General features: G+C 42.4%; 5 protein-coding genes across 18 annotated transcripts in view; 1 reads left to right on the plus strand and 4 right to left on the minus strand.

The window, feature by feature from the left end:
• The window catches only part of LOC135350452 (SWI/SNF-related matrix-associated actin-dependent regulator of chromatin subfamily A containing DEAD/H box 1A-like), a 37,988-nt gene that overhangs the window by 7,607 nt on the left and 6,126 nt on the right, over positions 1-24,255 (plus strand). For 6 of the 14 annotated variants that reach the window (XM_064549241.1, XM_064549238.1, XM_064549246.1 and 3 more), the window contains 4 exons: positions 5,608-5,825; positions 6,025-6,145; positions 10,057-13,277; positions 24,014-24,134. In XM_064549241.1, coding sequence (XP_064405311.1) covers positions 12,967-13,277; positions 24,014-24,134 — 432 coding nt within the window. In that variant the 5' untranslated portion in view covers positions 5,608-5,825; positions 6,025-6,145; positions 10,057-12,966. Of the gene's footprint in view, positions 1-5,607; positions 5,826-6,024; positions 6,146-7,140; positions 7,276-7,608; positions 7,697-10,056; positions 13,278-24,013; positions 24,135-24,255 lie in introns of those variants that run through there. The other 8 variants (XM_064549248.1, XM_064549247.1, XM_064549237.1 and 5 more) reach the window with 8 other exon arrangements.
• On the minus strand, positions 1,641-4,056 carry LOC135350450 (mitogen-activated protein kinase kinase kinase 13-like). Its single transcript, XM_064549233.1, has one exon. It carries the CDS (start codon positions 3,949-3,951, stop codon positions 1,792-1,794), a length of 2,160 nt encoding a protein of 719 aa, XP_064405303.1. The 5' UTR covers positions 3,952-4,056; the 3' UTR covers positions 1,641-1,791.
• Positions 7,355-9,901, minus strand: LOC135350448 (probable serine/threonine-protein kinase kinX). The gene has a single exon (XM_064549232.1). It carries the CDS (start codon positions 9,598-9,600, stop codon positions 7,417-7,419), a length of 2,184 nt encoding a protein of 727 aa, XP_064405302.1. The 5' UTR covers positions 9,601-9,901; the 3' UTR covers positions 7,355-7,416.
• On the minus strand, positions 13,633-16,029 carry LOC135350451 (uncharacterized). Its single transcript, XM_064549234.1, has one exon. The coding sequence runs from the start codon at positions 15,926-15,928 to the stop codon at positions 15,080-15,082; it is 849 nt and encodes a 282-aa protein (XP_064405304.1). The 5' UTR covers positions 15,929-16,029; the 3' UTR covers positions 13,633-15,079.
• On the minus strand, positions 21,447-23,972 carry LOC135350447 (probable serine/threonine-protein kinase kinX). Its single transcript, XM_064549231.1, has one exon. The coding sequence runs from the start codon at positions 23,768-23,770 to the stop codon at positions 21,539-21,541; it is 2,232 nt and encodes a 743-aa protein (XP_064405301.1). The 5' UTR covers positions 23,771-23,972; the 3' UTR covers positions 21,447-21,538.

A 24,255-nucleotide genomic window follows, 5' to 3' on the forward strand; every position in this document is an offset into this window, starting at 1 on the left:
AGGCAATGTTGGAAAGGAGTGCTGGGCAGACCGGTTTTGGTCGCCGGAAACCGGAGTAGTGTAGGGGTGCTGGGCTGATGCCGAAAACCATGAGTAAGTGCTCATGTTGGAGGGAAGTTGTTGGGCTGGATCAGTTTGGGTTACTGGAGACCATGAGTATGTGCTGAAAGGAGGATGCTGGGCTGGGTTGCTGCGGATGGGCAAACCGGTTTGTGTCGTCTGGGGGGAGGGGATATTGGGCTGCTGACTGGTTTGGGTCACCCGGACCTGGTCGCCTCGGACCACATGTGTGACACAGATATAGGTGTGACAGGGGCGGGGTGTTGGGAGGACCACTATTGCAGTACATATTAGTGCATATTATAATTAATATGCATGGGTATAGCTTTGCTTACTTCGAGAAGGGCTGGTGGGGGGTGGGGGTGAACGGGATCCGGTGGTATGGGAGTTGCTTTGGGGCTGCCTCGTAGGCTGAAACATCAGGTGTGCTAACAGTCATACCACACCTGGGCCTCTGAAAACTCTGAAGGGGTGTCTGCCAGTGTAGCCATGAAGATTCATTCCGACAGATAAATACAATGCATGGATTGGAAACAGCTACCTTCTAGACTTGTGAAGAACATTACTGTCAGAACTAAACTGAACTGAACTGAAGTAAACTGAACTAATGTAACTCACCAACGAGCTTGTCGAAAACTTATTCAAAAACTGTTCAAAACCCTTTTGAATCTGTAGTGACCTCCCCTGTCAGAAAAATCACACACAAACAAGCAGAACAACAGACTACTATAACCCATGGCCGCCCATTTCCTATTGTTTGACCGGAAATCTGGTACCAACAGTGCGAAGAGTGTCGAACTACCGATACCTCTACACAAACACTGTGCACAAAGTAACATATGACTCGCACGTGATGAAGTATTGTTAACTTACTAGTAATCTCCTAAATGTTAACCGTAACGTTTTTAGGGGTGTGGTAAGTGAACAATGACATCTGATTCTAGCGAGTCGTTCGCGTTCAACGTTCAGAGCTGCTCACTGCACTACACACTGATAGGAGACGATCTCTTCACAAAAATCATCTAAATAGAGACAATAGTCGGGTTGATCCTCTTCACCTGCACTCTTTACTCACTATTAATAAATTCTGTGCGTTGCGTAATTATTTCAGGGCGAGTTTTGTGCAGTAAACATAATTATAGCTATAGCAATCCGTGCCAACCAAATGGCCGGTATATCGAGTTGGCACTAATTCAGAGAGCCGGAATACCGAGAGTCTACTGTGTAGTATATCTCCTCTGAGGCACTTTTCCCATGTAGTTCCAATGTAGATCTTATCAACTAGTGTCTAATACATGTTATCATGATATGATACTGTATATATGCAGGTAATTTTCGTATGTTACATATTTTTCGGATTTAGCATTCATCCAAACGTGAGAAGGTGCATACATACCGGTGTTCGTATTTAGCATTCATTTGAACTAAATGCACACACAGTTACGTTACGATAATTTTGGCGCATCGTAGAATGGTTTATGTGAACCCCATTCGCTATAATCGGCAACTCTCATTGGGATGTGTGTACAGGATACTACAATAAGACACAAAAGAACAAGTTGAAACTACTTTATCATAATGGAACTGTATACCTGTACTGTTCATGTGTGTTAGACATAACTGTAGATAATTACTGTATGTGCTATATATGGGTACAATTGTAGTGTCTGATTCTATTATGTTCTAGTCTGGCGCAATTGTCTTTCAACGTCAACCTGAAGTTGTTTATGCTCACAGCATTTTAGTTGCTCTAGCTGCAACACAAGTTATATACATAGGCATTATAGATATTTCACATTTCCTCAGTGTATGATCTCCTCCCACTACCATCAGTTTATTCCCAGGGAGGGCAGCAGTGAGGCATGCTGATCGAGGTGTTGACATTTGACTAATGACAGTCCATGATGTTATGTTGTACCGATATATGTCCTTCGTTCTATCTCCATTGGAGTCCTCCCCACCCACTGCCAGCAGGTAGCTATTGATGGTAACAAGAGAGGACCTGCTAACTGGCAAAGGGGCAATCTTCTCCCATATAGCTGAGCCTGGCTGGGACTGAGTTAATTGTCTTAATGAGCATTTGTATACTGAATGCTTATCTTGATCATCATTAGTTCGTGCATATATGTACACAGTGTCTCCACAAATCATTGTTGATGGGTAAGTGGTTGGCACAGGTAGTAGGCTAACACTAGACCATCGCATGTTAGCAGTATTTAATATCTCGATAGTAGTTAATTTTTTTAAATTATTTGTTCCCCCAGTCACTACAAGTGTATTTTTAACATGCACAGCTCCAGGTCTCCACCTTCCGGTTGGCATGGGAGGGAAGTGTTCGACCCATTTGTTGTTAATGTAGCTGTAGAGTTTATTACTATAGCTTTGTGTGTCTGAAATTCCCCCCACAGTTGTGAGCATGCCATCAACACTGACAATAGCATACTTTTGATTAGGGCAAGGTGGTAACTCATGCCACTGATTGTTGCTAAACTCATAAACAGTTTTATTTCCATATGACTTGTAGTATGCCTTGTCTCCAACCACGACTGATGATCCATACCCCATAGTAACAGGTGCATCAGCTGGTGAAACACAATTCATTGGTGTACCTTGCTCATCTTGTAGTGCAACTTGGTGCATTCGAGTCGATAGATCATGAATTTCCTCGTTCTTGCTTGCTAACGTTTGTCTCAGTTGAGTTACTTCTCTGTCTCGTTGATCGATGGCTTGTTGGAGGGCAGCAGTGTTCTCCTCACTGGATTGCAATTCTTGGTTGACTCTCCTCAGCTGTCTCTCCCTGGCATCAGCCTTATATTGAAGGGTTTGAATTTCAGTATACTTTGTATGTAATTGCTTGTCTTTAGCTACAATTTGGTCATATTTTTCTGTTATCATCTGCATATTTTCGTGTAGTAGTTCATCTTTCTCTCTGAGTATCTGGTGCAGGTCTTGTTGGGAGCTTTCCTGGTACCGTCGTGTCCTCTTGAGAGCATCCAGTGTTTGGCAAAGTTGTTGGGAAGATGGTCGTTCAACATATCTGTCTTTGAGGCAGTGACAAGCAATCGGCAGTAGAGGGTGGGCGGGCTTAATCAAGCTGATGTGGGGTTGTCGTCTGTCAAGTTCTTGAATCGGCAATTTAGCTTCAACTGTGCAACCTGGACTTCGTGGATCGGGAAGTTTAACGGTATCAAATCGATCTGTTGGCTTTGGAAATTGTCGTGTTGTTATCTGAACTAGCAGCACACCAAATGAGAAATTGTCTAGTTTCTCTGTGTATACTGGTGGTTCGTTTAGTGCCTCAGGAGACATGAAGGCTGGTGTTCCCGGGCATCCAGTCAATGTGGCTAGTTGGGTGACATTTATGTCCGTGAATTTGGACATTCCGAAATCAGTGATTTTGGCTCGAGTGCCTGCAATCAGTAGAACATTGTTGCTGGAGAGGTCGCGATGGATAATCTCATTGGAGTGGAGAAAGGCAAGTGCTTGAGCTATGTCATAGGAGAGGTTGACTTGGATGTGGTAGGGAATATCTCCAGGTGATGACTCCAGGAAGTGTGTCAGACTCTCATCCATGAGTTCCATGAGAAGAACTGGTGCATTTGTGTCGGGATCACGATAGGTCCCCAAGTACTGCACAATGTTGGGGTGGTTGATGCGACTCAGAAATGCACACTCTGTTTCGAATCTTCTAAACGGGTGTCTATGTTCTTTGCCAGGATCGGGAGCAATCATTTGGAAGAGCACTGGATAGAGTAGCTTGGCAGCACAGAGCAGCTGGTCACACTTGGCTTTACACACTGCCCCGTAGGAGCCAGTACCAAGGGTATCATTCTTGAAGAGTTGAACACTTCTGAATATGTACTCTTGTTCACTGTCTTGTCTCTCGGCCATAGCTATTGACTTGTTAGCAAACTATAAGTTGTACAGTTTAAGCTTGGTTGTATGGTTTTTGTGTTCTTGTTGGGTGTGTTAGGCATTTGTTATTTGCAGAGTATAGATATTCTAGCCGGATGTGCATCGTTAAACTTTGGTTTCAAAGCCTTATTTTGGTTTTTTGTGGTCTTGTGAGCGTATGCAAATTTCTATCATCAGATACCATATTAGTTGTTGTGTTACAATAACAGTTATTGCCATAATTATAAGCTTTGTGGTACTTCTTTATTATGTATATTAATATGTGTGTATATACAATGCAGTACTCTTACTGTGTCAAGGTGTATAATGCATACATATTCACTATCAGAATACGCCTTAGCCGGGAGCTTGGTGGGAAAGTCAGGAAAATGGGAATTTCTGTCAGCAAAAATAATACAAGGTCACAACTGAAAATAATAGAATACTTTTTCGCAAAACTTATTTACTTTTCCGCTTATAATTATGTGTTGGTGTTCAATCAGTTCACAAGATGCTCGAAAATCTTGTTTACAATGATGCTTGACAATTTTGAGGTGTTTCTACGGCAACAATACCACACCCACATTCAACAGGACGGCCATGCAGACAGCCATCACTGAGACGTGACTTGGTGCTACTTTGTAGCTGATAAGAGGATTGGAGGGAGCTCTTCCATTATTTTAATACAGTAGAGCCTCATCAAGTGGAAAGTCAGTTTTCAGTTATCGTACGTATTGAGTGCTTTGACTCCAGGCAACACAAGGACAGTTCAATAAACAGTAGAGTATCTTCATGATGTTCCTTCTATCAAAAGTACCTGTAATATATACACACTAGCGTACTGAGCCTGCATGTCCATTATCTGTAGTAGCTAATGTTTGACTAGACAGATCACCATGTTCTTCTTGTCATGTGTGGAATGCTGCCTGCTACACTCTCAAAATCGCAGGGAAATACTGGCTAATGAAATGGTGATCCTGTCTCGTAGTGCATGTGTATATGCATAACGTATAATTTATGTAGTTAAGGTGCTGCAACCTGTTCTTTTTGGTTAGGGGAAATCAGAATGTGATGTTGTCTAGACTAGACCAAACCCTGTTTGTGTGTATTTGCATAATTATACTGTGTGGCTATATAATTAGCTTTACCCTTTTAGACTGTTTAGACTTTCACTTTGTGGGGGGCAAATAATACACATCCACTTTTATAAAGGCATTAATAAGTTTCCTGGTGTATTTTCAATTTCCTTGTTCACAACCATACACACACATTATACCTGAGGGAATACCCATTGTATATTGCCACCAGATTTGCTTTATTAAAAGCAATGCTACAAACGCTACAAAGTTCTTTGTGAGCTTAATCCACAGTCTGGTTAGCGAACTAATATAACTTAGCCATAGAAACGGTGATGGTTTTAAAATGCTTGTTGGGTGTTAGATATTTGCTGACGTGGATGCTTAATTTGTATGGTCAGATTCAATTAAGTATCGGCCTTTTTTGCATAATGAAAACAATAATTATAGCTATGATATTAACAACATGTCATTGTTAACACATAACCCTTATATCAATCTTAATTGTGTATTGTGTATCTGCATGTGCATTGTGTACGTCTTGTACCACATACTGAGCACTCCCTATCCACTACAGGTGATGAGCTCAACATAAGGATAGACGTGATGGTAGACCTTCGCAAGGCCACCAACCATCCCCTACTTCTGAGACACCACTATATACACTGAACACCCTACATTGCATGATGAAGGCCAGGGTCCTGTTACAGAGATGCATGCTCCCAACCTCGAGTGGGAGGATATGAGTGATCTGTCCAACTTTGAGCTGCATATAACCTCTGAACACAACAAGATGTATGTGTGTGTGTTTATTGTCAATGTGCATGGGTTGTATATAGCCTAGTTCCCGTGCAGTTTTTTTCTTCTAATGTAACGCAATATCGACAAATAATTACGTCTATAATTATTATACACTGTTTTTGATGCGCTTCGGTGCTTGTTAGCTGTACAGTAAATCTCTTTACTGCCCCTGTCATGCTCAAACCTTGTACAGGCTAAGAGGAGACTCATGCTCACGGGGACTCCACTACAGAACAACCTGCTGGAGCTCATGTCTCTACTCAGTTTCGTCCGTTCTCTGCTGAAATCAGAAAGACCTTCTCTGGAGCTATAGGGTGAGTGATTCGATAGTACCGTAACTTGAAGTTGTATAGTCCAATTGCAATCATTTACGGTGAGCTCTACATTAATTTCAGACTTTTAAACTGCATATACAGTGTGTATTTCAGCTCACAAATGTCCCCTGTACATGCAGTTTATGGTCCTAGGCCAATTTTTTCTCTACTAGAATTAAACATTGGGTCGAAAAAAGGCTGGTGATAGTGTGCATGCGATTCAGAATAATATTATGGGTAATCGTATACGTAGTACAAACATAAAACTTTTATCAAATTATACCGTAAAGTACAGTATATAGACTCTCGCTAACCCGGCTCTTCGAATTACGGTCACCTAGATACCCGCCGTTTTGTTTGGCACGTATTGTTAGCTAGATCATTACTTCACAAAACTCCATGGTCGTATTTAGGGTCTGTCAGTGAGGGGGGTGGGGGATAAGCTTCTCCCCTTAACACTTTAGTTTCCCCCCTCCACTTAAAACTAGAGAAGGTCTACCATCTACATTCAAATTGCATTTTGAGAAGCTAAGTGCAGGATCCTCGGACCCCTGGCTACCTCGCCCAACACTTGGCAGGTGCAAAGGTATTTTCCAAACGAGATGATGCCAATTCCGGATTTTGGCAAATCTATCCAGCTCACTACTTCTGAGGTTACCATTAGCGTTATCGTCAGCCCCAGTTGTTTTGCCCATCATGTATTGACTAGGCCACACCAAGTTAATTTCCTGTTTCTCATCGCCTCCCTCATACAGATTTCAGGAAACTACCGTACCCTAAAACACACACAAGAACTTTGAACCTTTAATTTTTAAACTTAAGTTTTTCACATGTAGAAAGTTGCATATTTGCCATAGTGTCTCTGTGCTAGACTTTAAAATGTAGCTCTAGAGCTCTAGATCTCTTTTCTTTCTTGTTATTGGGGAGGCAAGTTAGTGGGGTCATGTACCACCTTCATTTCATTACTTTTACAACCTCCAAATTGCATCACATGATGGTCATTTCCGGTTACAAATACACCTTGTGTTTTCAGCCACACTGTTTGTTTTTGTTGCGCTTTCCTGCTTACGATTTCTGGTTCAAGAATGATGAGAAACATGAAATTAACTTGGTATGGCCTTATAGAGAAGGTACATTTTAACTATTAGTAAACGTATCTAAAGCTCTATAGCTAGACCATAAGAACCACACTTCACATTTTGATGATATCTTTCAACATAATCAATAATTTTGTATTGCACACTACAATAAGCAAAAGAATAACTTAGGCACTATACAAAAGTAACTATTTCACATTTTCTCCATGTATCATCTCCTCCCACCGCCATCAGTTTGTTCCCAGGGAGGGCAGCAGTGTAGCATACTGATCGAGGTGTTAACATTTTACTAACGACAGTCCATGATGTCTCGTTGTACTGATATATTTCATTATTGTCATCTATGTTCCTCCCACCCACTGCCAGCAGGTGGCCATTGACGGTTACAAGAGAGGAATAGCTAACTGGCAAAGGGGCAATATTCTCCCATATATCTGAGCCTGGCTGGGACTGAGTTAGTTGTCTTAATGAGCATTTGTATACTGAATACTTTTCTTGGTCATCACTAGCTCGTGGATGTATGTATACATAGTCTCCACAGATCGTTGTTGATGTGTGATTGGTTGGCACAGGTAGTGAGCTAACAATAGACCATTGCATATTAGCAGTGTTTAATATTTCGACTGTATTTAAAATCCTTAAATAATATCCCCCAGCCACTACAAGTGTGTTGTTAGCGTACACAGCTCCAGATCTCCACCGTCCGGTTGGCATGGGAGGGAAGTGTTTGACCCATTCGTTGTTAATGTAGCTGTAGAGTTTGTTACTATAGCGCTGTGTGCTTGACACTCCCCCCACAGTTGTGAGCATGTCATCAACACTCACAATAGTGAAGTACCCTGTGTTAGGGCAAAGTGGTAACTCGTGCCAATGATTGTTGCTAAACTCATAGACAGTTTTGCTTCCGTATGAATTAAAGTATGCCTTGTCTCTAATTGCAGCTGATGATCCATACCTCATACCAACAGGTGCATCAGGTAGTGACTCTAGTGTAACAGGTTGTATTGGTATATCTTGCTCATCTTGCAATGCGACTTGGTGCATTCGAGTTGATAAATCGTGAATTTCCTCGTTCTTGCTTGCCAACATTTGTCTCAGTTGAGTCACTTCTCTGTCTCGTTGATCGATGGCTTGTTGGAGGGCAGCAGTATTCTCTTCGCTTGATTGCAACTCTTGGTTGAGTCTCCTCAGCTGTCTCTCCCTGGCTTCAGTCTCATGTTGAAGGGTTTGGTTTTCTTGTGTTTGTTGCCCTAGTCTTATAGTTAGTTGATCGTTTTCAATTTCTTTTGTATGTAACTGTTCATTTTTGTGGATGATTGTTTCTTGGTATTCTATTATAATCTCTTGATTTGCTTGTATTTGTTCACCTTTAGCTGTAATTTGTTCATCTTTCTCTCTGAGCATCTGGTACAGGTCTTCTTGTGAGCTTTCTTGGTACCGTGGTGTCCTCTTGAGAGCATGTAGTGTTTGGCAAAGCTCATGGGAAGATGGTCGTTCAACATCTCTGTCTTTGAGGCAGTGACGAACAATCGGCAGTAGAGGGTGGGTGGGCTCAATTAGTCTGATGTGAAATTGTCTTCTATCTATCTCAGGTACTGGAACATACGCTCGAATTGCTTGATTCGGAAATTGTAGATCAAACACTTCTCTTGTTTCAAATCGATCAGTTGGCTTTGGAAAGTGTCGAGTTGTGATCTGAACTAGCAAAACACCAAATGAGAAGTTGTCTAGATGCTCTGTGTACACTGGTGGTTCGTTTAGTGCCTCGGGTGACATGAAGGCTGGTGTTCCCGGGCATGTGGTCATTGTAGCTAGTCGATTGACGTTTATGTCCCTGAATTTGGACATTCCGAAATCGGTGATTTTGGCTCGACTGCCTGCAATCAGTAGGACATTGTTACTGGAGAGGTCGCGATGGATGATCCCATTGGAGTGGAGAAAGGTAAGTGCTTGAGCTATGTCATAGGAGAGGTTGATTTGGATGTGATAGGGAATGTCTCCAGGTGATGACTCCAGGAAGTGTGTCAGACTCTCGTCCATGAGTTCCATGAGAAGAACTGGTGCATTTGTGTCGGGATCGCGATACGTCCCTAGGTACTGTACAATGTTGGGGTGGTTGATGCGACTCAGAAATGCACACTCTGTTTCGAATCTTCTAAACGGGTGTCTATGTTCTTTGCCAGGATCGGGAGCAATCATTTGGAAGAGCACTGGATAGAGTAGCTTGGCAGCACAGAGTAGCTGGTCACACTTGGCTTTACACACTGCCCCATAGGAGCCAGTACCAAGGGTGTCATTCTTGAAGAGTTGCACATTTTGGAAGATGTACTCTTGTTCACGGCCATTTCTATCAGCCATTGTTTTAGGTTTCCTTACTAACCAAACATACTAACCAAACCGGCTTTGCAAATTATACAGCTGTATTTTAATTTTTCAGTTTAGAGTAATTATTAACAGTTTGTTTTCTCACTATCTCATATACACATACAAACGTTTTCATTTTTCATTCTGTGGACTGAGTCAATTCCCCCTTGTGTTTCATATAATTATAAGGTCGCTTTGCAAATAATTATGTGGAAGGTTATACGTTAGGCTGTCTCAGAATGAAATGCATAACGATAATAAAGGACTGGAATGTTTCCATAAGTTTGCAATTGCAATAGCAGTTCTTAATAGGTGTATACAGTCTATTTGTATCCTCTGTAAAATGTGACTGGCTAACTATTATTGTGATGCTATCAAAATCGTAAAATACTAATGCACACTTTTTGAACGTATTTGTACTACATACTGAGCACCTCCTATCCACTACAGATGATGAGCTCAACAAGAGGATGGACGAATGGTGGACCTTCGCCAGGCCGCCAACCATCCCCTACTTCTGAGACACCACTACACTGACGACACCCTATATACACTGCATGGTGGGGGCCATCCTAAAAGGAGTCCAGTCACAGATGCTCATCCTAACCTGCATGGTGTGGGAGCCTCTTCCTCAGAGGGTGAGTGTACACTGCACGTTGAGTTTGTACGACAATTAGACAATTTGTCGCACATTTTTTTGCTCAGCTATTAAAATAAGAAAATATACACCAACGAAATTACTCGCTATGCAGCAACTCTTAACAAAACAATTTTGTTCGTGTACAGTATACTATACAAGAAGAACAAGTTAGGCACTATGCAAAGTAATATTTCACATTTTCTTAGTGTATGATTTCCTCCCACCACCATCAGTTTGTTCCCAGGAATGACAGCAGTTAGGCACGATGATCGAGGTGTCGACATTAGGCTGACAACAGTCCATGATGTCATGTTGTACTGATATAATATTATGTCCTTATGTCTATTAATGGAGTAATCCCTCCCACCCACTGCCAGCAAATGGCCATTGACAGTAACAAGAGAGGACCAGCTAACTGGCAAGGTGGAAATCTTCTCCCATATAGCTGAGCTTGGCTTGGGACTGAGTTAGTTGTCTTAATGATAATGAATGCTTCTCTTGATCATCATCAGCTCATTGGTGTATGTACACATAGTCTCCACAGATCGTTGTTGATGGTTGATTGGTACAGGTATGGAGCTAACAATATACCATTGCATGACAATATTAACAGTGTTTAATATTTCGACAGTAGTTAAAATGTTTGAATCACGTGATCCCTCAGCCACTACTAGTGTGTTGTTAGTGTACACAGCTCCAGATGTCAATCGTCCAGTTGGCATGGGAGGGAAGTGTTTAACCCATTTGTTGCTATTGTAGCTGTATAGAGTTTATTACTATAGCGCTGTGTGTCTGACCGTCCCCCCACAGTTGTGAGCATTTCATCAATGCAGACAATAGCGAAGTACGTGTTAGGGCAAGGTGGTAACTCATGCCAGTGATTTTTGCTTAACTCAAGAACAGTTTTACTTGCACCTGACTTGAAGTATGCCTTGTCTCCAATCACGGCTGATGATCCATACCTCATATTATCAGGTGCATCAGGTAGTGACTCTATTGTAATAGGTTTCATTGATGTAGCTGGTCTTCTATTTTGTAGTGCAACTTGCAATAAATGAATTGGTGCATTCGAATCGATGAATCGTGAATTTCCTCGTTTTGCTTGCCAATGTTTGTCTCAGTTGAGTCACTTCTCTGTCTCGTTGATCGATAGTTTGTCGGAGGGCAGCAGTGTTCTCCTCACTTAATTGCAACTCTTGGTTGAGTCTCCTCAGCTGTCTCTACCTGGCTTCAGCCTCGTGTTGAAGGGTTTGGTTTTCTCGTGTTGCTTGGCCTAGTCTTGCAGTTAGTTGACCAATTTCAATGTAATTTGTATGTAACTGCTCATTGTTTTGTTTTATTGTCTCTCTATTTGTTTGTGCTTGTGTGTCTTTCTCCGTAATTTGCTCATTCTTTTCTGTTATAATGTGTTGATTTGCTTGCATGTAGTTGTTCATCTTTCTCTCTGAGCATCTGGTGCAGGTCTTGTTGAGAGCTTTCTTGGTACTGTGGTGTCCTCTTGAGAGCATCTATAGTGTTTGGCAAAGCTGTTGGGAAGATGGTCATTCAACATCTCTGTCTTTGAGGCAATGACGAGCAATCAAAAGGAGAGGGTTGGTTGGCTCAATCAGGCTGATGTGGGCTTGTCTTCTGTCTATCTCAGGTACTGGAACATACGCTTGAATTGCTTGGTTCGGAAATCGCATCTCAAATACTTCTCTTGTTTCAAATCGATCTGTTGGCTTTAGAAACTGTCGAGTTGTGGTCTGAACTAGAAGCACACCAAATGAGAAATTGTCTAGTTTCTCTGTGTACACTGGTAGTTCATTTAGTGCCTCGGGACACATGGAATATCAAATGTTGTTTAAGTGGATTCGCAGAGAGTAAAAAAAACTATAGTGAATACACAAGTATATAAACATCTATAATTATATACATGATCGAAATCGGTAAGGTTGTATACGCGTCGTCGTATGGATGCATGACATTGTTGAATTCTAGATGCTTTTGTTTTGTTGAGAGGGGTAGGATCTGGTTGACTTGCATTTGTTCTTACAAGCTTTTTGCTTCACATCCTAAAAAGACAATCACTTTAAAAAACATGCAACAGAACTGCATTCAAGAATTTTGTGGTACAGACGGCCCTCACATGGTTATATGCACCGATTGAAAAAGAACAACCCCGTCTAGCTCTACAACCGAAGTGAATATTTCGCACGTAAAGCCAATGGAAAAATGCTGATGTCGTCCTGTCAAGAGCAGATTCTGCATCAAACTACTTTTCTAAGTTCCCTTTCACGCTGAAAAAGAAAGGAGGTATGTAAGAGACTTGGAACATTGTGTGTCTATCGTTTGTTTGTTAATTAAGTAAATTTGTGACGTCATGCCAGTCTATAAGCATGGTTAGTTTTTTGGTGTGCCACGTGGAGCTTGAAAGAGAACTGAAATAATTAAGAACTGTTGTGTGTCTATGTCTTTGCGTGTTGGCCGGCTCTGTTGACTGTCTCTATAGTTAAAAAGTCAAGCTACCAGTGACTAGCTAGTCCTACATAGATTGTTCTATCCGCTCGGTGACATCCACATGATGTCGTATTAGCATGCTGATAGGCCGGGCACGCCCAGTAAAGAGTGGGCATTGAGTGAGTACGTGGGACAACTCCACACTGTTACCAGACCCTTCTTCTAGTGAATAGGCGTGGCTTGCAAGACTAAATTATTGTGTTTTTCAGCAAACAAAATTAATGTTTATTTGCTCTTTTCTCGTATACAGTTCACAATTTTTACTACTATGCTCCCCCCACCCCCACCCCCACACCTTGCACACCCCACAAAGAGTGGACGAGTCGAGTTCCTATTACCAGAAGCAAGTGAGACAGGCCAAGCAGATAATGACACCCTTTACACTGCAGAGGCTCCAGTCACAAGTACCGAGTCAGCTCTCAACCAAAGTATCCAGTACGAAGTATTGTCAGCTGACGGAGACTCAGTGGAGGGGCGTGATGAAGAGGTCATTCAGGGTCAATAAGGGCCGACATGGTGTTAGGAGACCGTGGTTAGTTTGTGTGGGTTAGTCGTAAGAGATGCAGTGGGTGTGGTTTGATTTTCAGAGATTGCTTCCGTTCATAGTCCCTCAAACATTGTGTGTTGTACTTGTAAAAGCCTTGTTCTCATGCTGATTTTTTTGCTATGTCGAAAAGTACGACCTACTTTAAGGTATATACACTGCTTCCGCATGCGCAAATAGCACAAAATATTTAAGCTAAATGCACAGGCACATTACGTGACTGTTGTTGAGCGTAGTTTTTTGGCGCATCAATATTTGCCGAGTGGTTTAATTATGTGGTAGATCTAGACCAGCTGGACTGGAGTCAGTTTTTGCTGATATTTTAATTAACACATTAACTTACTGACTTATACTGTTTGATATTACAATAAGACACAAAGAACAAGTTAGGCACTATACACAAAAGTAGCTATTTCACATTTTCTAAGTGTAACATCTCCACCCACCACCATCAGTTTGTTCCCTGGGAGGGCAGCAGTGAGGCAAAATGATCGAGGTGTTGACATTTGACTAATGACAGTCCATGATGTCATATTATTGTACTGATATAATATTATGTCCTTAGTTCTGGAGTTCACTCCACCCACTGCCAGCAGGTTGCCATTGACCGTAACAAGAGTGGAATCGCTAACCGGCAAAGGGGCAATCTTCTCCCATATAGCTGAGCTTGGCTCGGACTGAGTTAGTTGTTTTAATAAGCATTTGTATACTGAATACTTCTCTTGATCATCATTAGCTCGTGAGTGTATGTACACATAGTCTCCACAGATCGTTGCTGATGGTTGATGACTTCACACCGGTAACGGGGTACAACTGGACCATTGCTTTTCCTCCGTGTTCAGTATCTCTACAGTAGATAAACTAACTAGATTTACTCCCCCTGCCACTACGAGTGATTTGTTAGCATACACAGCTCCTGGCTTGTCCCGTTTAGTTGGCATAGGAGGAAACTTGTGTTCAACCCATTTGTTGTCATCGTATTTGTACAATGGATTACTAGATTGATTTGTTCCTGATTGTCCCCCCACAGTTGTGAGTACGTTATCAACACTGACAATAGTGAACAATTTGTTAGGGCAAGGTGGTAACTCCAACCAGCGATGGTTGCTGTTTAAAGTATAAACAGTATTATTTACATTTAACTTAATGTATGTCTTGTTTTCGATCACAGCTGATGATCCATGAATCATATCCACATCTGTTGTAGTTAATGGGTCCCATGTCACTTCAACAGGTTTTTTTAGTATAGCTTGAGGTTGTTTCTCCTTATCTTCATGTGCAATTTGAGTCGATAAATCGGGAATTTCCTCGTTTTTCTTGACAAAGTTTGTCTCAGTTCAGTCAATTCTCTGTTTCGTTGATCGATGGTTTGATGTAGGGTAGCAATGTTCTTCTCACTTGCTTGTAACTCTTGGTTGAGTCTCCTCAGCTGTCTCCCTGATTTCAGCCTCCTGTTTAAGAGTTAATTTGTCTTGCTGGAGAGATTGCTTTTCCGTTTTCTTTGCATTTATCTGTCGGTCTTTAGCTGTGATTAGCTTATCTTTTTCAGTTATAATATTTTCGTTTGTTTGTAGCTGTTCATCTTTAGCTTTTATTTGCTCATCTTTTTTTCTTACTAGCTGTTGATTTGTTTGTAGTTGTTTGTTTTTTTCTGTTATAAGCTGTTGTTTTGAGTGTAGTTGTTGATCTTTTTCTCTGAGCATCTGGTGCACGTCTTGTTTGGAGTTTTCCTGGTACCGTGGTGTCCTTTTGAGAGCATCCAGTGTTTTGCAAAGCTGTTGGGAAGATGGTCATTCAACATCTCTGTCTTTGAGGCAGTGACAAGCAATCGGCAATAGAGGGTGGGTTGGCTCAATCAGGCTGATGTGGGCTTCTCGTCTTTCCAGTTCTGGAATTGTTACTTTAGTTTCAGATGGATTTTGTGGATATGAAAGTTGAATACTTTCAATTGGCTTTGGAAATTGTCGAGTTGTGATTTGAATTAGAAGCACACCAAATGAGAAGTTGTCTAGTTTCTCTGTGTACACTGGTGGTTCGTTTAGTGCCTCGGGTGACATGAAGGCTTGTGTTCCTGGGCATGTGGTCATTGTGGCTAGTCGGTTGATGTTTATGTCCGTGAATTCGGACATTCCAAAATCAGTGACTTTGGCTCGAGTGCCTGCAATCAGTAGGACATTGTTGCTAGAGAGATCGCCATGGATAATCCCATTGGAGTGAAGAAAGGCAAGTGCTTGAGCTATGTCATAGGAGAGGTTGACTTGGATGTGGTAGGGAATGTCTCCAGGTGATGACTCCAGGAAGTGTGTCAGACTCTCGTCCATGAGCTCCATGAGGAGAACTGGTGCATTTGTGTCGGGATCACGATAGGTCCCCAGGTACTGTACAATGTTGGGGTGGTTGATGCGACTTAGAAATGCGCACTCCGTTTCGAATCTTCTAAACGGGTGTCTATGTTCTTTACCATGATCGGGAGCAGTCATTTGGAAGAACTCTGGATTGAGTAGCTTGGCAGCACAAAATAGCTGGTCACACTTGGCTTTACACACTGCCCCGTAGGAGCCAGTACCAAGCATCTTGTTTTTAAAGAGTTCAACCTTTTGGAATGTATACTCTCGTTCATGGTCTTGTCTCTTAGCCATAGCTACTAAACTTGTTAGTACAGTTTTAGTTATGTCACAGTTTTAATGTGCACAGTTTTAAGCTAGCTAGAAATTTGGGTGAATTATTTTGTGTACGTGCTTTTTGGGTGTGTTAGGAATTTGCAGTTTATTCATGAGTGATTTGCATCATGTTGTACCATGGTTACGTTAATAATGATTATAATTATGTTTTTTGTTCGCCTTTTTGTGTATGTCATTGTGTATGTCTTTTTACCACATACTGAGCACCCCTATATCCACTACAGTTGATTGCTAATGGGCGTAATGGTTGTAATATCTTAATAACCGTTGGGTATATTTCAGTTGACAAAAACCATATTAGTAACACGAGGGAGAGCTACAGCTAGCTGCGCATGTGTGCACAAAACCATTGAATAAATACAGAACGTAATATAACAAATACTACACTAAATACAAAAACATATTAACTAATTAAGGATATATATAATTATGTGAGAGCTACAATAATTACAAAAATCGAAGTTCGTTCAGTTTGTACTATAACCTCACGTATTACCGTAATAGTTCAGCCGTTGTTGAGATCTTCCAGGGTATGTTTTTCGGGGAACCTGGTCAGGGGTTTAAGGTGCATCCCCAGAACTGGGAGTTTCACTGTTGATGGAGTAGCAACGGTATCGTGGAACAGATCAAGATCAGCGAAAGTGTCTACATCAGTGGCATTGTTATCGAATTCGTTATCCAGTTCATTAGTTTCGTTCGCGAGTTCGTAGGATCTGGAACCTTTAGCTTCCTTACATGGTCTTGATGACGTCGGACCAATCTATTGTCATGGAGTCTGACCATAATTATAGGAAACTGGTCCGGTGACTTTTTCTATAGACCTTGATATCCACTTGGGGCCTGTGCCAAACCCTCTGACATACACACTCTCTCCCTCTCGGAAAACTCAGTTACGATTTGAATCATGAGCATGCTTCTGTTGTGATTGTCGTTGTTCGACTTGCCTAGTCAAGCTGGGTGTTAACATGTCTAACCGTGTCCTGAGACGTCTACCTTGCAGTAATTCTGCCGGTGTCACACCAGTAGTACTTTGAGGGGTCGCTCTGTACGCCATCAAAACCTCGGCCAATCGTTCCTCCATTGCACCAGCAGTTACTTTCTTTAGGCCTTTTTTTACGATTTGAACGGCCCTTTTTCGGCAAGCCCATTAGTGGCAGGGTGGTATGTAGCCTCGGTCCCAGGCCGATTTTTTTTTAATAGAACGAAGTTGAAAAACACGGCCTGGTATTGATTGTATCTGGGCGTGGCAGGAACAGGAAACAAAAGCAGAGATTCTTTACATTTTGTTTCCTGCTTTTTTTCTGTAATACTAAAGGTGTACGTAGAGGCATTTTACTCCCGTAAAAGTTACAGTAATTTAGCTCCGTGTCATGTTCTCAATTTATAGCTAGCTAGCTATGGCATGCAACACATTGTCTTGTTTGAAGCAAGATGGCCTCACTCTCATGGCAGAACAGGCCCAGGCTCTCAAGCTCCTGTTTGAGGGAAGGGACGTGTTTATCTGGTTCCCAACAGGGTATGGCAAGTCTCTCTGCTATATCAGTTGCTACCCTTTTTAATGGACTACAAGCTAGGTAGGACCAAGGCTCCTCCTGTTGACAAAAGTGTTGTTCTTGTTAATTGTCTCTCCCCTTGTATCTCTCATCATGAGACTCATGATTGACCAGATCAGGAGTCTAAACAATAGAGGTGTTTCTGCTGCCATCCTCAGTAGCAATAAAGGAATCGACAAAGATTTGGTTGCCACTGCCAAAGAAGTGTCTTCTGGGAAGTATTTCCTGCTGTATACTGCCCCAGAGGCTGTTGTTGAAGACCACTGTTGGAGGATTCATTTTTTGTTGTACCACAAGTCAATTTGTTTTTATGTATTAAAAAACCACGCCCAGATCACGCCCAAATACAATCAATACCAGGCCTAGTAGGCGACCTAGCGTTCAATTGGAGACGGATCGGCCTGGGGTCGAGGCTAGGTGGTATGGGGCAGAAGAGATGTGTTTGATGCCAGTGTTTGTCAGAAACGTTTCAAACTCTTCGCTTACAAAACAAGGCCCATTATCGGTAACAAGTGTTTCAGGTAGGCCAAACTGAAAAAACAAAGTTTTAGCGATGTGGATGACCGTACTGGAGGTGGCTGAATTCGTCGGGTATGCCTCAATCCATTTCGAGTGTGAATCGATGACGATCAGGATCATTTTGCCTTGAAACGGGCCAGCAAAGTCCATATGTAGTCGAACCCATGCAGGGTCTGGATGGCCAACTCCATGGTTGCAGTGGTGTTGCTGGTGGATCCGGCTGTTGCTGTTGACATGGTACACACTGTTGTATGGATTTCTCGATGTCGGAATCTAGTCCTGGCCACCAAACGTACATTCTGGTGAGTGCCTTCGTCCTAGTCATCATATCTGCATGGGTGGCCTTCGTGAAGTTCTTGGAGAACCGCTTGTCGGCCTTGCGGTGGTACAACCACCCGAGCTCCCCATAAAACACAACCTTGGTAAACTGACAGTTCTGTCTGTTTTGAAGAAAAAACGGATAATTCTTTGCTGGTTTCTCGAGGCCAACCGTGTTCGATGTAGTCTTTCACTTTTCGCATCTGCATTTCCGTGGTCCTGAGTTTTTCAAGGTAATGGAGTACTCGTATGCTGACAGTAGCAATGACCACCTACGAATTCGAGCAGAAGCCTGAGCCGATGTGGGTTTGTATTGATGCAACAAGGATAACAATGGTTTGTGGTCCGTCACCAATTCAAAACAATGTCCAAACACATATGAATGAAACTTTTTTACCCCAAAGACCAGAGCCAAGGCTTCTCGCTCTATCTGCGCGTAGTTGCATTCAGCTTTCGACAATGATCGAGACACTACCCAATTGGTCTTTCCAAACCGTCTGGCATGCGGTGTGCCAGCACAGCGCCTATCCCATAGGATGAGGCATCACACATGAGGAGTACAGGTAAGTCGGGGTTGAAATGCACCAATAATGTGTCTTTGGTGAGCAACGTCTTCGAATTGTTCACGACAACTAACTCTTTTAATTCTTCGTCTAAAGGCAGTTGCAAATATGCTTGGCTTAGATCTAGCTTTGTAAAGGCTTTTCCACCAGCCAGTTTCACAAACAGGTCTTCTACTCGCGGAATCGGGTACTTATCCAACTTTGCCACCGGATTTACCGGTTGTTTGAAATCCCCAAATGCGCACCCTTCGTTTGTCTGGTTTAAGAACTGCAACAATTGGGGTTGCCCAGTCTGAATGTTCCACTGGCTCTAGGGTACCCTTTAACACAAGTTTTACAAGTTCAGTTTCCACCATGTCCCGATAAAAATACGGTACACTACGTGCTCTGAGGAACCGTGGGGAGGAATTTTGGCCTTAAACCCCTTTGCTGTTCCTAGGTCAGAGCCAAACACAGTCCTGTGTTTCTCCATTAGATCGTTAAGGGCAGCGTTCTGTAACCAAAAAAGTTCGTACCAATTCAACTTCATATCTCTTCAAGCCAATTTCTGCCCAGCAAACTAGGGCCCTCCCCTTTTACAATAAGCAATGGAAGGGTCACTTCTTGGCCACCGTACTTTACCCGCACATCTACTGTACCCAAAACTGGGATGGACTCACCCGAATATGAGTGCAGTGTGATAGTCGATGTGGCCAGAGTTGCTATCGGCCACTGGTTATGGAAGGTCTGTTCAGACATCAATGTTAGCGACACACCTACGTGTCAATTTCCATATGTACCGGTTTTCCGTCAACTTGGCTGTGAATGGCTTAGTTTTCTTCGAGGAGTTAATTGCGAACAGTTCATATTCGTCCTCACTATCAGTGCTCTCGGTGACATCATCTTCCATCTTGTGTACCTGTCGGTCAGTACTTGTGAGCGACACATGGTATTGAGATGGCTTTTCCTCCCGCAGTTATGACAGATTGCCTCCTTGTACCGGCATTCGTCGCGTTTATGACCAGTTTTTCCACAACAGAAACAATTTCCAGTAAACTTCTGTGTTCGACCGGTCACTCGACCAGCTCTAGGGACCTTGTGAGTTATCCTTTGCGTTCTTAGTCGCCGTTTCCATGCCTTGGGCGAGGTCAATGGTCTTTACAAGTGTGAGTTCTTTTTCAGCCAGTAGTCTCTGCTGAAGCTTGCTACTGTTGATCCCACAGACAATTCTGTCTCTCAGCATCTCGTTCAGGGAGGCATCGAAATTGCAAAATTCGGCTAGAGCCCTGAGTTCAGCCACAAAATCAGCTATTGTTTCTCCTTGTTTCCTTACGCGGCTATGAAACTTAGCACGTTGTACTGTCTCCGATGGTTTTGGATTGTAATGTTCCTGGAGCAGTGCTACTAGTTCTTCAAAAGTCTTGTCACCCGGTTTAGCAGGGGACACCAGGTTCCTTAACAGAGAGAAGGTCGACGGTCCCACGACAGCTAAAAACACACTTCTCTTCTTTAGCTGACCACATGCAAGACGCTTTCAGCCACAGACCAAGAAAGATGTGAGGACATCTTAGGTATATGACTGGATATTATTGCAATTCGTTCAGAACTATGCTTCAATTGCCAAATCGCTAACTGAACTGACAAAGAAGAGTTTGCCAGAGAATATAGAGTGGACAGAGAAAACCAAATTAGCGGCTGAAGAAGGTACTCGTATCTGCTCCACTAATGAAGAACCCTGTTTGCTCTGACATTTATCTTGCAGACAGATGCTTCGGGAGTTTTAATTTCATGGTGTAACATTGTAAAGGACAAGCTAACGCCAATGTTAATGCCCTCTCGCGATTGGAGAATGGCAGCAATTCGTACCAGGGAAGGAGGGAGGAAATGTGACAGACTCTCTATTTAAACGAATAATGCTAGATTACTTATTAGTGCTAGATCTAGATTATGAGAACAAAACACATGCTAGGGTTTTATGTGTCATTGGGTCTTAATTGAAGTTTTGAGTGCTAATGAGTCAACCTGTGACAGTTTTACGTTAGTAAGCCTTGGTAAAATTATAATGTACACTTGTTTGTTTATTACCTTTTCAAATCAGAAAGACCTTCTCTAGAGAGCTAGGGTGAGTGATTCGATAGGAGGTTGCCCTTGAGTCATTTTGAATTAGATAGTCCAATTTATGCATGGAAGCTTACTTTTAAAGAGAGCTCTTTTAAAAGATGCATACAAGAGTCAAAAGAGCAGCCATTGTGAACTCTCGGACCTCTTTGCAGATCATTAAATTATATCATTGACAGGAAATGCAATATTGTAGATCTATACATTCTTCTATCCTTGAAAGTCACATCAATAGATCAGATATATAGACTTCTGTCTTCAGGCTCCTTTTATAACACTCTTGGTTAATGTATAATTATGCAATCAGTGGCTCTCGGGCCTAAGTTACTACTGAGCCAATTTCTATAACTTCTTGAGCAAAGTAAAACAAACCGAGAAGCATAGCACAGTGCAGCTTACAACATTCATTGTTGAAGTAGAGTTACAATTATCACATTCAAATTTCGATACTATAATTATACAGATATATATACAGATCGATACTATAATTATACAGAACAAGTTAGGCACTATGATTATTATTTTACAAAAGTAGCTATTTCACATTTTCTAAGTGCACCATCTCCTCCCACAACCATCAGTTTGTTCCCAGGCAGAACAGCAGTGAGGCATTCTGATCGAGGTGTTGACATTTGACTAACGACTGTCCATGATGTCTCGTTGTACTGATATATGTCCTCAGTTTCATCTCCATTGGAGTCCAGTCCACCCACTGCCAGCAAGTGGCCATTGATGATAACAAGAGAGGACCAGCTAACTGGCAAAGGGGCAATCTTCTCCCATGTAGCTGAGCTTGGCTCGGACTGAGTTAGTTGTCTTAATGAGCATTTGTATACTGAATACTCCTCTTGATCATCACTAGCTCGTGGATGTATGTACGCATAGTCTCTACATATCATTGATGATGGTTGGGTGATTGGCACAGGTAGTGAGCTAACACTAGACCATCGCATGTTCACAGTTTTTAATATTTCGACAGTAATTAATTTGCTTGAATCACTCCATCCTCCAGTCACTACAAGTGTGTTATTAGCGTAAACAGCTCCAGGTGTCCACCGTTTGGTTGGCATGGGAGGAAAGTGTTCGACCCATATGCTGTTAATGTAGCTGTAGAGTTTGTTACTAAAGAGTTGTGTGTCTGATGTTCCCCCCACAGTTGTGAGCATGTCATCAACACTGACAATAGTGAACTCCCAGTTAGGACAAGGTGGTAACTCGTGCCACATGTTGTTTCTGAACTCATAAACAGTTTTATTTCCATTATTAAAGTACGCCTTGTCTCCAATCACGACTGATGATCCATACCACATATCAATAGGTGCATCAGGTAGTGACTCTATTGTAACAGGTTTCATGGGTGTAGCTTGAGCTTGTCTCTCATCTCGTGGTGCGACTTGGTGCATTCGAGTCGATAGATAGTGGATTTCCTCGTTCTTGCTTGCCAACATTTGTTTCAGTTGAGTCACTTCTCTGTCTCGTTGATCGATGGCTTGTTGGAGGGCAGCAGTATTCTCCTCACAGGATTGCAACTCTTGGTTGAGTCTCCTCAGCTGTCTCTCCCTGGCTTCAGCCTCTTGTTGGAGAGTGTTCACCTCATGTTGGTTTTCTTGTGTTGCTTGGCCTAGTCTTGTAGTGAGTCGACTAACTTCAATGTCCATTGTATGTAGCTGCTCATTGTTTTGTATTATTGTCTCTCGATTTATTTGTGCTTGTGTGTCTTTTTCCTTAATTTGCTCATTCTTTTCCGTTATAATCTCTTGATTTACTTGTAGTTGTTCATTTTTTTCTCTGAGCATCTGGTGCAGGTTTTGTTGGGAGCTTTCTTGGTACTGTGGTGTCCTCTTGACATCACCCAGTGTTAGGCAAAGCTGTTGGGAAGATGGTCTTTCAACATCTCTGTCTTTGAGGCAGTGACGGGCAATCGGCAGTAGAGGGTGGGTGGGTTCCATCAGGCTGATGTGGGCTTGTCTTCTCTCTATCTCAGGCACTGGAACGTTGGCTTGAATTACTTGGTTTGGAAATTTTGGATCAACTAGTTCTCTTGTTTCAAATGGATCTGTCGGTTTTGGAAACTGTCGAGTTGTGATCTGAACTAGAAGCACACCAAATGAGAAGTTATCTAGTTTCTCTGTGTACACTGGTGGTTGCTTTAGTGCCTCGGGAGACATAAAGGCTGGTGTTCCCGGGCATGTGGTCATTGTGGCTAGTTGAGTGCTGTTTGTGTCCCTAAATTTGGACATTCCAAAATCAGTGACTTTGGCTCGACTGCCTGCAATCAGTAGGACATTATTGCTGGAGAGGTCACGGTGGATGATCCCATTGGAGTGGAGAAAGGCAAGTGCTTGAGCTATGTCATAGGAGAGGTTGACTTGAATCTGGTAGGGAATGACTCCAGATGTTGACTCCAGGAAGTGTGTCAGACTCTCGTCCATAAGCTCCATGAGAAGAACTGGTGCATTTGTGTCGGGATCGCGATAGGTTCCTAAGTACTGTACAATGTTTGGGTGGTTGATACGACTCAGAAATGCACACTCTGTTTCGAATCTTCTAAATGGACGTCTATGTTCTTTGCCAAGATCGGGAGCAGTCAATTGGAAAAGCACCGGATAGAGTAGCTTTGCAGCACAGAGTAGCTGGTCACACTTGGCTTTACACACTGCCCCGTAGGAGCCAGTACCTAGAGTGTCGGTCTTGAAGAGTTGAACATTTCGGAATACGTACTCCTGTTTATGGTCTCGTCTCTCAACCATAGCTATTGACTTGTTAGCAAAGTATAAAGGTTGTGCAGTTTATATGCTAGCTTTGAAAAGGGGCGAATAGTTTTTGTGTACGCTTAATTGTCGGGTGTGTCGGGATTTGTTTGCAGTCATAGTTACGTTAACAATGAATGCCATAATTTAAATCATTTGCTGTTGTTCACTTTCCTTGTTTATTGTGTACTGTGCATTGTATATGTCTTTGTATCATACCGAGTACCCTTTTCCACTATACAGGATGCTGATGAGCTCAACAATTCAAGAGGATGGACGTGATGTGATGGTAGACCTTCACAAGGCCACCAACCACCCCCTACTCCTGAGACACTACTACACTGACGACACCCTACACTGCATGGTGAGGGCCATCCAAAGTCACAGCAATGCTCAACCCAACTTGGTGTCACTGTGACGTGGGAGGATATGAGTGTAATGTCCGACTTTGAGCTGCACAATCTCTGCACACAGCTATAGAGTAC

Source organism: Halichondria panicea, chromosome 16, assembly GCF_963675165.1.
Source record: "Halichondria panicea chromosome 16, odHalPani1.1, whole genome shotgun sequence".
NCBI classification, from domain to species: Eukaryota; Metazoa; Porifera; class Demospongiae; order Suberitida; family Halichondriidae; genus Halichondria; species Halichondria panicea.

What these genes read in the sequence shown, in the direction of transcription:
- LOC135350447 (XM_064549231.1), bottom strand. Translation starts at nt 23,770, where the DNA reads ATGGTTGAGAGACGAGACCATAAACAGGAGTACGTATTCCGAAATGTT.
- LOC135350450 (XM_064549233.1), bottom strand. Translation starts at nt 3,951, where the DNA reads ATGGCCGAGAGACAAGACAGTGAACAAGAGTACATATTCAGAAGTGTT.
- LOC135350451 (XM_064549234.1), bottom strand. Translation starts at nt 15,928, where the DNA reads ATGGCTAAGAGACAAGACCATGAACGAGAGTATACATTCCAAAAGGTT.
- LOC135350448 (XM_064549232.1), bottom strand. Translation starts at nt 9,600, where the DNA reads ATGGCTGATAGAAATGGCCGTGAACAAGAGTACATCTTCCAAAATGTG.